The sequence below is a fragment of the Monodon monoceros genome, unplaced genomic scaffold (assembly GCF_005190385.1).
Source record: "Monodon monoceros isolate NGI ecotype Baffin Bay Population unplaced genomic scaffold, NGI_Narwhal_1 Super_Scaffold_18, whole genome shotgun sequence".
Classification (NCBI taxonomy): domain Eukaryota; kingdom Metazoa; phylum Chordata; class Mammalia; order Artiodactyla; family Monodontidae; genus Monodon; species Monodon monoceros.
The window spans coordinates 38,068,963-38,082,258 of NW_021703774.1; the positions used below are offsets into that span (position 1 = coordinate 38,068,963).

Below are 13,296 nucleotides of genomic sequence, written 5' to 3' on the forward strand. Positions count from 1 at the left end.
GGCCTTTTTCCCTGGGTTGGCAATTTGGGGGACAAGAATTGGACATGTGTAGCCTGGCCACTTCTCCTCCTCTGCTTAGAGATTAGTGTGCAATCCGCTCTACTTCCCCATTCTATAAATGTTAGGGGAGAAGTCAAAGGGCAGGGGGGATGGCTGGTAGGAGGAGAAGCCTGTGGTTCTCTGGTGTTACCTGGGTTGGGTGGGTAAGTCTGATTCCAGGATTCACTTTTAGAAACTCACCTGCCCACAGATATAAACTACATTTTCTAGGATCTGCTTTACTAGTCATAAAGGTGGTATTTTAACCTCCATTTGCCTGATTCCTGTATCTCTCCCAGTTGTTTCTGACCACAGGCAGGAAAAGAAAGTGCTATGTATTGGGCCCTCTCAAAGCTTAACAGTTGAACACTATCTCTGTAAATAATTCATAATGCACTCCAAGGGCAGGAGAACTGATCTACTTCCTCTGTCTGATGGTCCTGCACCCGTATTCCAACGGCATCCAATGCAGTACTACCCATGGGGCGTCACATAGGCCATTACGATGCTCAACCCCAGGAGGCACCAGCCTGCAGCGGTGAAACTCAACAAGTTCTAGGAATGCTTGCTGAGTTTCAAAGAAATAAATCGTACTTCCAGTGTCTTCACAGTTACTCAGACCTGCCTCTCTCCCAAATTGTCACACCCAAACAATCTAGGAATGATGAATGGGTTTAAATTTTCATTTCTGAAATTCTTCCAAAAAAGACTATGTGTCCCTCTTAGATAGCACAGACCAGTCATTTCAACCGTTCGCTTTTTAAGAGCGAAGCGTTTTTAACTAATGAAACAATACTCAAAGTCTCAGTACATGAAACAGTTCCTTCAAGCAAACATGAACCATTCATAGCCCAGAGCCCCACCCACCCAATTTCCCTTACACCCCTCTGGATGCACCCAGGGATATTCAGGAACCCTTTGGCTCCATTCAAATAAAGACGTGCCCAGGGGCAGATGCCCAAGCAGTTGGCCTCCAGGGACCTCTCCTACAGCCCAGATTCTGCAGCAGCGTCCATTCCATCAGGATAAGAGAGAGACAATGAATGCACAAATATTCACACACATACACACACACACACACACACACACACAAAATCAGGAAGAGGTTAAAATTCTGGGGAAAACCAAGAAAAGCAAGTACTTAATGCCCTGTTTCTGCAAAAAAGAACAAAGGGTCGATGATAAATTTTCTATTAAAGGCAGATCAGTACACAAATCCAGGAGAAACACATCCTACTGATGGCAAAGGCTGCAGCTCTCTCCTGGATGAGGATGCCCAGTAGAAGGGGAGTTCCAGGTCAGGCTCCTCCTTCTGGTCACTCTGTGATGGTCATCCCTTATGTAGCTCCCTTGGGTTATGCAGTAATGAACCTGACAACCTAACCTGGCTATAGGGTTTCTCAACCACAACAGTCAGATAACAAAACAGCAAGGCTCAGGTGTATGAGAGAATTTTTGGCCTCCTACCCTGGACCTCCTCCCAGGTACTCTCTAGAGCCAGGCATCCAGGCCACGTTTGACAGCAACAGAATTGACCAAGCCACTGTGATTGGCTCTTGAGAAGGGTTGCATGTGCTGGGCCATTCCGATGGGTCCAGAAACTAGACTAGAGAATGGCAGTCAGCCCCAGGAAACAGACCAATAGGATTTGAGTCAACTTTATTGAGACAAATGACAAGTGTAGACAGGATGAGAGAGCATGAGGGGGGAAGTAGTGACCACTGGCCATTAGAACATCTGATTCAGAATCGCAAGCCCTGTGTTTGAGCCCTATCTCTTCATTTATTTTATGTCTTGGCCACGCCACTTTAACTTCTCTCAGAATCAGTTTCCTTATTTGTAAAATGGGAATAATAGACCTACTTTAGACTAAGTTAAAATGTACGATGATACACAGATATTTAAAACTATTACTTTCCTTTCTTCCTTCCTTTTAAATTCTTTACCTCTAAGGTTAAAATGTTCAATCTCACCTCACAGGGGTGTTCGTATGACTTTAAAAGAGAATGTATCTTAAGGTGTTTAATGAAACTCCAAAGCTGCCTCCACCTGTTCATAAGGAAAAGGGCCAGTCTCAACCATAACAAGGGAAAGGTAGAAAATTCAATGCTTAAGCCTCCATGTAATTTAAATTTGACTGAAGGGCAAAAAAACAAAATCTCAATAAATGGAGTTACACTGTTCGTAGATTAAAAGAATCAATTCTGTAAGATGTCAAACCTCCCTTTTTAATATATAAATTTAATGCAATTTCAATCAGAATCTCAATTGTTCCTTTTTTCATTTGTTTTTCTCAGAGCTTGATGAATTGACATTCAATTCAAATAGAAAAGTAAAGGTAGAAGAACAGCCAAGAAATTTTTGAAGAGAAAACGTATGACAGGGACTACCTACTATAGTAACTAGGAGCCATTGGCAATGACCCTAAAACAAGCAATAATGAAGACAATAATATCATTTACTGAGTGCTTCCAGCGGGGCCAAACCCTGACACATCATGGTTTACCTTTCACAACTCTGTGAAGTGGAATTGCTACTGTGACATTATCCCCAATTTAAATATGGACAACCCAAGTGGGAAAGCATTTTAACCAAACTCATGTAGCTAATAAGTTACACAAGGAAAAAGAGGAGAGACACAAACCCATGAAATGTGTGAGAACTTAGCATATGTAAAAAGAGCATTTCAAATTGGAAAGAAAGAGCTGGATGATAATAAAGAGTGCTATAAAAGTAACAGAAGGAAAAATGGAAGAATATTTTTATTATTTAGGTAAGGAGAAGGGCTTCCTAAGTATTATATAAAGGTCAGAGCCATAAAGGGAAAGACTGACAAACATTTTTTACTTCTATATGGTATTTTAAAAGTCTTTAATTAAAGAGAAAAAATTTTAATAGGCAGAATGTTTTCACTATGTGTGTGATTTAGTATCAATATCCCTCACATATAAGCAGCTTCTAGTACTGAAAAAGTAAAAGACAATCTATTGGTAAAATAGGCAAAAGACGACTGTTTCCTATTAGATTTGTCTTCACAACAGATTGTCACCTCCTCAAAGGCAGAGTCGGTTTCTTATATGTGGATCTCTTTGGCTCAAACCCACAGGCCTGCGGTAGGTAATCAATAAGGACTTAGCCGGCAGCTTCTCCTGCTCTAAGCTGCCTTTCTCTGGGCTTCTCTGCTGGAGAAGCTGATCCACAGCTCCCAAACCAGGGCCCCCAGCCACACCATGAATTGTGGAGTCAATCAAATGCTGGGGGGTGTTATCCAGAGGGTGGACTGATTTCACTCAGGGCTGATACTTCTTAACTTTCTTGTTCGAAAAATGGAAAAACTAATTGGCCAGCCCAAAAGTGGCCACCTAAATATTTGCTGAATGAGTTCATGAATGATGACTGTCATTGATATAAGAAAACTATCCAGCATACTGAGAATGAGTTAAGTCACAATACGAAATATATAGCAATTCCAAAATGCCCAGGTTTACTGGTCAGACTCGCCAATAGATAGAAAGAAACGTTTCAAATAAGCCAGTCTCCAAGATAGGTAATAGTATTACACACACTCATTCCAAAACACACCATGAAGCCTTCTGCTAATTACTTCCAACTCCCCCAAAGGTAAAATAAACATGAATGCCTATCACTAGTGGATCCTTTCTACAAAGTTATCCTTGTAAATACTAAAGAATGGGAGGGGGGAGAATCAAAACAATTTATTAAGAGTTTATAAAGAAAATCACAAGAATTAAATAGAACATATGGGCAAAGAATCTGAACAATTAACATAAAAAAGTAATTTTAAATGGATATTAAATAGGAAAAATACTTCACTCTCACTAGCATTAAAAATACTCATTAAACAAAAAAATGTAATTATAGGCAATCTGTTCGGTGCTAGAGCAATTCAATGAGTCAGACACTCACAGTCTGCAAGTGAACTTGGAAATGCATTCAATTCTGGAACACAATTTGGCAAAATGTCTCAGGAACCTTGGTTCACATTCTTTAACACAGTAATTTTCAACTTCTAGGAAATATTTCAGAATGTCAACTAATATCTTTGCATGAAGATCTTCACCTCAACATTATATTTAATCAAGAAAATTTAGAGCCTCATAAATATCCAACAATAAAGGAAGTGTTAATAAAATTCCTTCTAAATTATATTTATGGGGAATTTTAATGATAAGGATATTTTTATGATAAAAAAATTAAATAAATGTACAATTTCAACTTGCATACATGTCAAAGTCTCAACTATGTAACATGTGCAAGACAAAACACCAAAATGTTAATAGGATGGTAGTATTTCTCCAAGTCTTTGAGTCTTTAGGGTGATTGATTTTCTTCTTTAAGCCTTCATACGTGTTCTCCATAGTAAAAATGCATTCATTTAAAAATCAGAGAAAAAAGAAAAAAACCTTCCTTTAAATGATGACATTTCACATTTTAAAATCTCAAATGGGGTGACATTTCCCCCACGGGACTCCATACTGCTTTAAAATGCTGAAAGTTTCAATCTATTGAACTACAAATTGTGAAAGTAGCAGCAAACCTGCCTCCTCCTCTCTCTCCTCCCATCCATCTCTGTTCAGCCTGCTCCTCCCGGGCCAGCCGGTCAGTTCAGCCCCACAAGGCTTGCTCCTTGGCTCTGAAGCCCTCACTGTGAATCACATACTCTTGGGTCACTCATCTGTTTCTTGGTAACTGTCAAGTTCCTTTCAAAGTCACTCAGCAAACATGGGCCGAGTGCCTCCTCTGGGCTGGGCTGTGTGCTAGACACTTGCCAGTCAGTGGGCTCCACTGGCAAGTCCCTAGGCTCAGCCTCCTCCCATTTCCCCGGACACCTCTCCTTCTCAGCTGCCTCTTCCCCACAGCTCCCCCAGCAGGCCACAATCATCTTGCCGCCGCAGTGATTCCTAAGGGGTCTCCCACCTCTGGTCTCCTACGATGCATTCCATCTCCACTCTCTAATGGAGTCAGCTTTCTGAAATGAAAATCTTACTATTACACACTTAACCCTGCTTAAAACCGCTCAACGCCTCTCACGCCACCCTCTGTCCCCACCACCTCTGCTCTTAAGACAAATTCTAAACTCTTTAACGTGGCTGCACGATCGGCCCTTCTCAACCTCTCCAGCTACACTGGTGACCCATGCATTTACAGATTTATTCAATTACTCCATGAGTTCAGGTGGAACACCTTCTGGGTCAGGCACTGTGCTGGGTGCAGGGGATCCAGCCGGGTATAGACACACCCTGTAGGCATGGAAGTCAGCCTTCACTGCAGCTGCTTTCTGTCCTTGCTACTCAGAGTGTGATTCTAGGACCAGCGGCATTAGCATCACCTGGAGCAGAATCTTGGGCCCTTCTGCAGACCTACTGAATACAAGTATATACTTTTTTTGATTTGCAGGTGATGTTATATATCCTGTCAAAGTCTGAGGAGCCCTGCTTTGCGTTTCTTCAAATGTCAGTGCTGCTCTCCCCTATTGCCCTCTCCACGTGCCTTTCATCAGCCTGGGACACTCTTTGCCCTTCTCTCTGCCTAACTCCCCACTATCCTTCAGTTTCCACATGAATTTCCTGCCTGCTAGGAAGACTTCCTTCCCTGACCTCCTAAGTTAGGGTGAAGGGACACCCCCCATGTGGTGTCACCATCAAAACACTTACAGCTCTATACTGTGATGTGGCCCCCGACCCCTGCAAACACTGTGGGAGCAGAGGAGCGTTCCTAGGAGCAAGCCTAGTGTCTGACAGAGTATAGTCAGACCTCGCTTTACTGCGCTTCACAGACACCACATTTATTTTTTAACAAGTTGAAAGTCTGTAGCAGCCCCGCATTGAGAAAGTCTATTGGCACCATTTTTCCAACAGCATTTGTTCACTTCATGTCTCTGTGTCACATTTTGGTAATTCTCACAATATTTCGAACCCTCTGCAGCAAAAAGATTACAACTCACTGAAGGCTCATATGATGATTAGCATTTTTTAGCAAAAAATTAATTAATTTTAATTAAGGCATACACATTGTTTTTTTATAGACATTATGCTACCGCACACTTAATAGACAGTTATGTTTACAGTATACCACTATAACAACTTTTACATGCACTGGAAAACCAAAAAATTTGTGGAACCAAACCTACAATATCTCTGAGGTATGCCTGTAGTTGGTCAGTAAAAAGCCATTAACAAAAACATAGAATTTGGTGCAACTGTAAAATACCCAGGCTTAAAAAATAATTTAAAGTTTCTAAATTCCTCAGGTGAGGGTAGATTTGGAGGAGTTGGGGACAGTGAACAGGTTCCTAGGAAGAAACCAACACTGTCTGCATCCATGTCTGCTTCATGTTTTATGCACAGGCTTAGCCTTGGACGAAACCCCTACCAGCCCACTGGACATTCTTGTGTAAATTAGAAAGAGAAGTTCCTCCCTCAGCACAGATGCAATTCTAGGCCAGGGTGCACTGAGGACCTAGCAAGCAAACTGGTTTCTGGTTGTCCCCATGCAGGGTATAGCCTGCACCACCATATGTGGTGGCCCTGCCTTGTGCCCCGACTAAAACCAACCCCGTTTGGAAAGAACAGCCATGGGGCAAGCACTGGAAACCAGGTCCTGGCTCTGCATGACCTCGGGTGAGGAATTTACCTTGTTATACAATGGAGATACGTAACGTCAGCCATGACTACTTCACAGGGCTCTCTCAACATTTTTAAATAGAGTGGCATCATACCTTCCACAGAGTGTATTTTCTAAAATCAAATGGTAGGGTAAAAGTTGCATATGACCACAATTGCTGTTGAGAATGCCTTCACATCACCCATGAAGTAGAGTCCATGCCCAGGCTGACATGCCACTCTGGAGACTGGCATGCGTCTCTCTCAATAAGCCCACCACAACCTCCAGGGAGGGAAGAGATGCTGATTCTTTGGTAAAAACATCAGTTGAACTGACTGGCTTCCATGCCTAGGCCATGTCTACCTAACGTACAGAACCGGAAGTACCAGAATCACCCTCAGTGCGATGAGATACTCACAGTACGAGGCCTTCAGCCCCCGAGGCAGCTGAGGGAACAGCAGATTCCCCCCTGCCATCTCATACTCACTCTGGGTTACATGCCCACTGAAGAGAATAGCAAGTGGAATCACTAATTCAGTTTTAATTACGTTTCCCTCTCTCTTCCTTTTATGCCCAACATGTATAGTTGACTTTGAGCAAGTTAAATGCATAGTCTAATGAAGCTTGAAAACTCTGAAGCAAAGTATAAACGCAAGGCATTATCTTTGTGATACGCCTACCTGACTAGTAGTCTGTGACGTGGGGAAATCCACACTGTTCAGGACACAAAGCTACCAGTGTGGGAAACCTTTAACTCACTCCCTTAGCTCTGGGCACATGGGCAGACCCCTCCCCTCCCATGCAAAGGCACTGCTGGCGTGCTCCTGGGAACAGCTGTTGCTTTGAGTTGTGTCCCCTGTAGAGGAAGGGCTGGCACGGAGCCAGTCACAGTCTTTCACCTCATTCCTCTCAGGCCTATTTGGCAAAATGTCTCAGGGTAGGAACTAGGGTAGGTCTCGAGGTAGGAACTAGACCTACTGGCTGAGGAGGTGAAATGGAACAAGGCAGCAACTCTAGTGTGAAAGTGCAGGACCAACCCTCTCAGAGTTGCTGATACCCAAAGCTAATCTCTCAGCTCAGCGTCTGCACTGGCCACCAAGTAAAGAGTCCTCTCCGTTGCCTGCACCAACACTCCAGACTGAAAAAAAGTCCCAGCTCCTTCCAGATAAAAGCCACACGTGCCCACTGCTTTCCAGAGCAAAACATATCATCCTGAATGCCACCAAAATAAACACGTATCCTAACGTGCCACCTGGGCCACTCTGGAAATGTTCTAGTGAACCAATGACCTACTTAGTTCAATCCTACATATAAAGAACAGGATTCCTTACAACCAAATAGTGTTTTTAAAAACCAAGCACTCGGGCTTCCCTGGTGGCGCAGTGGATAAGAATCTGCCTGCCAATGCAGAGGACATGGGTTCGAGCCCTGGTTCGGGAAGATCCCACATGCCGTGGATCAACTAAGCCCGTGCGCCACAACTACTGAGCCTGCGCTCTAAAGCCCGCAAGCCACAACTACTAAGCCTGCGTGCCACAGCTACTGAAGCCTGCGTGCCTAGAGCCCATGCTCTGCAACAAGAGAAGCCAGAGAAGCCCTTGCACCGCAACAAAGAGTAGCCCCCACTCGATGCAACTAGAGAAAAGCCCGCACACGGCAACGAAGACCCAACACAGCCAAAAATAAAAAACAAATAAAAATTAAATTAAATTTAAAAAACAAAGCACTCTTCAACACCTCTGCAGCCCTGCTATGGCTATGTTTCCATACAGCCCACTTTCCATACTTCCAATACAATTAATCTCCATTCAACAGGAAAGTGCTAAGAGAAAGCAAGTTCTATACTTGTGTATAGCTATTGACCTAGATTCTTCATTAATATATTTGTGGAAGTTATTATACACAAAACAAATACCAATTAACAATACATTTTGACTAACAGTGATTACAGTATTTGATTAATACTGTCTCTGACAGAAAACTGGGGCCACCAGTGAAACAAAATTTTATTTAGAAACTCTTAATTGGGCATCTACTGGTGTTACCCACTGTGCTAAGTGCTATAGGGAGATAGATACAAATGTGAACTGGACAGAGATTCTAACCCACCTCCTCCCTCCCCACCTAAGAAGCCTTAAAGTCTACAAGTGCCTTAGGCCAACAACTCAACATAAGGAAACCAATAGGAAAAACACTAACTCTGGGCAGAAAAGAGATCAAGAAGTCTTAATTGGTTAGTGACAAGTACAAATGCTCATGTGAAGAACTGTAACTCATCAATCCATACCATTTACCCCAACATACACACTGGCTTCAAGGAACAACATTTAGCTGATGGGAGAAAAGAAAACCTAAGACAGCAACAGAGAAAGAGGAGATATTTTACTCTTCCAAGCACATCAAGGTATGGTTCAGAATGGTCTGAATACTCACTGTTCTTCTTGTACATCAAAATTTCAAAGGAATTCATCTCATAGTTCTCAAATGTTTGCCGCACCTTTTCAATGGTGTCTTTATCAGTCAGCTCCCCGTACATAAAACTGCAAAGCAACCAAACAGCCCAAGTTAGATGAACAAGTATTTACTATTCTACAAGCATCTATTAAATACCTGCTCTACACCCAGCACTGTGCTTTGCACTGTGGAACACACACACACACACACACACACACACACAATGAAAACATTTGTTCAATCAAAAACGATTTACTGATTGAGCTGGAATCAAGACTCCATCCCTGTCCCCCCAAAACTGACAGTCGAATGAGACACACTAGAAAACAGTAGATCAGAAAACAGTAGATTAGAGAACAGTATGACCAACACATGAGGAATTACAACACTAAGAATAGGCACAGAGCACTGTCTGAGTGGTCAGAAAAGGCTTCCCAGAGGCAAGAACAAGAGATCTAAAGAGCAGGTGGAAATCTGCTGAGAAAAGGAGGGAAAGGAACATTCTATGCAAAAGATAAGCATGTGCAAAGGCACAGAGGTGAGAGGAAGGTTAATTCTGGAACCTGAATACGGTTCAGTTCCATATGTCTGGAATGTAGACAGTAAGGGGAAAATTAGCAACAGGTAATATGGAGAGGTAAGCAAGGGCCAGATCATGGAGGAGACCATGGCATTACAGGTCAGGTGAAGTCATTTAAACTTTATCCCGAAAGCAATGCAGAGAGGGCCCCTGCAGGGTTTCAGGCAAAAGAGTTACATAACGAGATCTGCATTTTAGAAATACAATTCTGAGAGACGTCCTGAGAAGGACGGCAGAATAAATCTGGACCACAGATTTTTCCTCTTCTAATTCCTAACAAATTAAACAAAAGAATAGGGAAAAAAAACACAAAAAGTCACCAAACAAGAAAAAGGGCGCAATTTGATGCTCTAAATATCAAGACATACTGTAGCTAAGGAAAGAAAAGAAGATTCAGCAAACAGAAGATTCAGCCACTGTCTGTGCAGCTCTTTTTCCTACCCCACCACTTAAAAAGAAAAAAGAGCTCTGGGTTGAATAAATCCAGATGATAAAATTCTACAAATTCTTTCTAATACTTCTCCACACTCCTCACAATTTGGAGAAAAGTAAACTAACAGGGTAAATAAGCATCCTGAAAAAAAATTAGAGAAAACCTCTGGATAGTAGAAGCTTCTGCCTACTAATACTGGCTCTCAGCAGAGGCAGGAAAACTGCCGGGACTGTCCATTTTCTTGGGTCCGCACACTGAATATGGTCTGAAGACCAAGGTTTTTCCCTCTAGGAATGGGATAACATTCCCAACAACTAGGCTGAGCGACACTAACAAAACGTGAGAGGAGAGAAACCATCCCTCAATGGGGCTGGAAAAGCCAGTCCTCCAACAAAGGCTGCCCATGGACCCCCCCCCCAAGCATGTCCCCTGCCCACCCCAGGCCTTCAGACGACACCAACAAGGAAGGACAGCCATGCTCAGCCCTCAAGGCTTATGTCATGTATAGAAGCAGCGGCGTGGGTTCCCAAACAATACACAACCCATCTTCTAAAACTGCGCATACCTAACTGTGCAATTTAGCTTTTTCTTGATGACTTGAATCATAGAATCACAGAATTTCAGAACAAGAACCTCAGAAGTTATCAAGCACAATTCCTGAACCACCAAGTCAAGCGCCATGCTCAGCTTGATACTGGAACAGCCGTGGGCTTACTGTGAGCTTCCACTTTCCAGCACCCTGCAAGAAAAGTGCCCTAGCTATTGACTTTATGAATTCCGTGTCACTTTTGTTATCACGTTCCTTCCCAGCCCACCGAGAGATGCTATTATCTGTGGTTCCCCGTGAGCCCATCTCATGTAGTACTCTGCTCTGGGGCTGTGTTCTTTGTCTATAAACCAGGAAAACAGATAATTGAGCTTGGTGAATTACCTTTAAAAAGAAGGATAGATCAAGGCTAAATTAGCCATGCCTGAGAACAAGAGGATTTCTTTCTCCCAGGAGGTAAAAACTTAAGCTCTATAACCATTTTACTTAGCTGGTTTTGCTCTAAGGCCTTTTTAGCTTCCTCCCACTTTCCCTTTCTGAATGGATTTGCTAGATAAGTGACTTATGTGATGGTTGTATAGGTTGGCAATTTCCTTCACAAGGTAAAACCAATCCCTGCAAAGTGGAGTCTTCAAATAAATGAAGTGCCGTAATTATGCCCAGCTTTCCTTACTCTTATGTACTTTTTCAAGTTGTAGTTTAGTGGTAGGTGTACATTTCCTTTGTCTGGACATTAGATTTCAGATGCCTGCAATGCAAGAAATCAGCCAAAAGGCTCCTGAGCAATTAGGGATGTGGCTAACACAAAGGCACGTTTACTTTCCTTCTAGAGAAGGGACACCTTCAGGGAATTAAATAAGTTTCTTAGAGTTGCGCGTAAAAGAAAGTTGGCTAAATTATCCAGTTCTCTTATCTGATTTTCTTAAAGTGTCTGATTATAGCCAATAAGAAGCAAGAAAGGTAAGGAAAGGCTGCTCAAGTCACACGAAAAAGCGAGCTCACTCTCCCAGTGTGTTCTGATTGCGTACGTGCCCATACAGATGGAGACATAGATGCAGATACACAGATACTCAAGAGGATAACAGCACACCAAGAATATAAGAGAATTCTATCGTAATACTTGAGTCATAATTTTTAAACCTTTGAGGGAATCTTTTTTTTTAACACCTTTATTAGAGTATAATTCCTTTACAATGGTGTGTTAGTTTCTGCTTTATAACAAAGTGAATCAGCTCTACATATACGTATATCCCCATATCTCCTCCCTCTTGCGTCTCCCTCCCACCCTCCCTATCCCACCCCTCTCCTTTGAGGGAATCTTAAATTTTCCATTTCCCAGTTCCAAAAACCTAAAATTTAAGAAAATGATAATATTTTCAAAACATTTAATACTTTTCACCAAATGAGTTACTTGGCTGATTTAATATCAAGAAAATGCAACTTCTGAGAACCAAAGACTATGACTGGGTCAGATGGGTTTTTCCACCCTTTGGAGATGAGTTCACTTTTGGGTGTAGCAGGTTTAGGAAAATGATTCCACTGCATGCGAACACCACTGAAGACAGAAGACTCTGAGGAAGGCGAGGAGTGAGAGGCGCCAAAGGCTCTGGAGCCAAGACCTTGTTGGGGCAGCGCAGAGTCCGGGTCACACGCTCCGCAGGACACCTTGAAGATGCTCTAAAAGAGATTTCCTAGTGCCACGGCCCAAGGGCGCTGCTTGGTTAGGAACCCTGTCAAATGCACAAGCTGCACAGCACCCTTTGCTTCTGCCTTTGAGTCAGTGATCAGAGAGAGATGTGACAGCAGCAAGGCAGCAAGACATGGTTCTCTTCTCGTTTTCTGATGAAAAGCCCTATGAACAAGGCCCTTGTCTCCAACATGCTGTTTATTCTTAAAAAGCGGCCATACGTGTTTTAAAATTAATTTAATCATCTAAAATCATCCATTTCATTTGATTTCATTTAATCGTCTTTCACATAATTTCCATCTAAACCCTCATAAAATTTTGAGTTCACATTTTATTGTTAAAGTGATTTTCCTGAGTTTTTCTAGGTTTTCTCCCATCTCACTGACTGTAAATTCATTAGCTGTAGGGACTATGTTTTAGATCTTCTTTGATTTTCCCAGTACAGTGTGTGAACTAGAGATGATCGTGCAATAAATATTCCTGAATGAACGCTGCATGAAAGGAAATTCCCAAGCTGAGTAAGCCAGTTTCTTTTTCCAAAAAGATACCATGATAGAGTGTTGAACAGAACCCCAAACATAAATACCTGCAGGTACTGCTTTTTTGCATCACTTCTGCCCTGTGATAGCCAGACAGCTTGCAAAATCCATCATTGCTGTACACGATAGGCCAGTCCACTATCTGGGCATTCCCCAACACAAAATTAGTATCTGTTAAAAAAAAAAAAAAAAAGAAGAAGAAGAAGAAGGGGAAGGAGAAAAGAAAAGGGCATATGAGGCAAGACATTAGTTGAGATTCAATGAGGACATAAATAATAACCAATCCAGGTATTTTTGTTTCCCTCCAAAATGGCCCTCTGAGGAATACAGAAGAACAGAACTTTAGAACTGAATATTTGGAATGCAAATGCTGAGGTTTCTGTACTCCAAAGG

At 42.3% G+C, this 13,296-nt stretch overlaps 1 protein-coding gene across 2 annotated transcripts in view; it reads right to left on the bottom strand.

Annotated features, from left to right (window-relative positions):
* Nucleotides 1–13,296, bottom strand: part of KCNH1 (potassium voltage-gated channel subfamily H member 1) — a 408,422-nt gene that overhangs the window by 365,630 nt on the left and 29,496 nt on the right. For both annotated transcript variants that reach the window (XM_029229182.1, XM_029229181.1), the window contains exons 2-3: nucleotides 12,951–13,074; nucleotides 9,097–9,203 (exon numbers count right to left, since the gene is read on the bottom strand). In XM_029229182.1, the coding sequence (XP_029085015.1) occupies nucleotides 9,097–9,203; nucleotides 12,951–13,074 (231 nt within the window). The remainder of the gene's footprint in view (nucleotides 1–9,096; nucleotides 9,204–12,950; nucleotides 13,075–13,296) is intronic.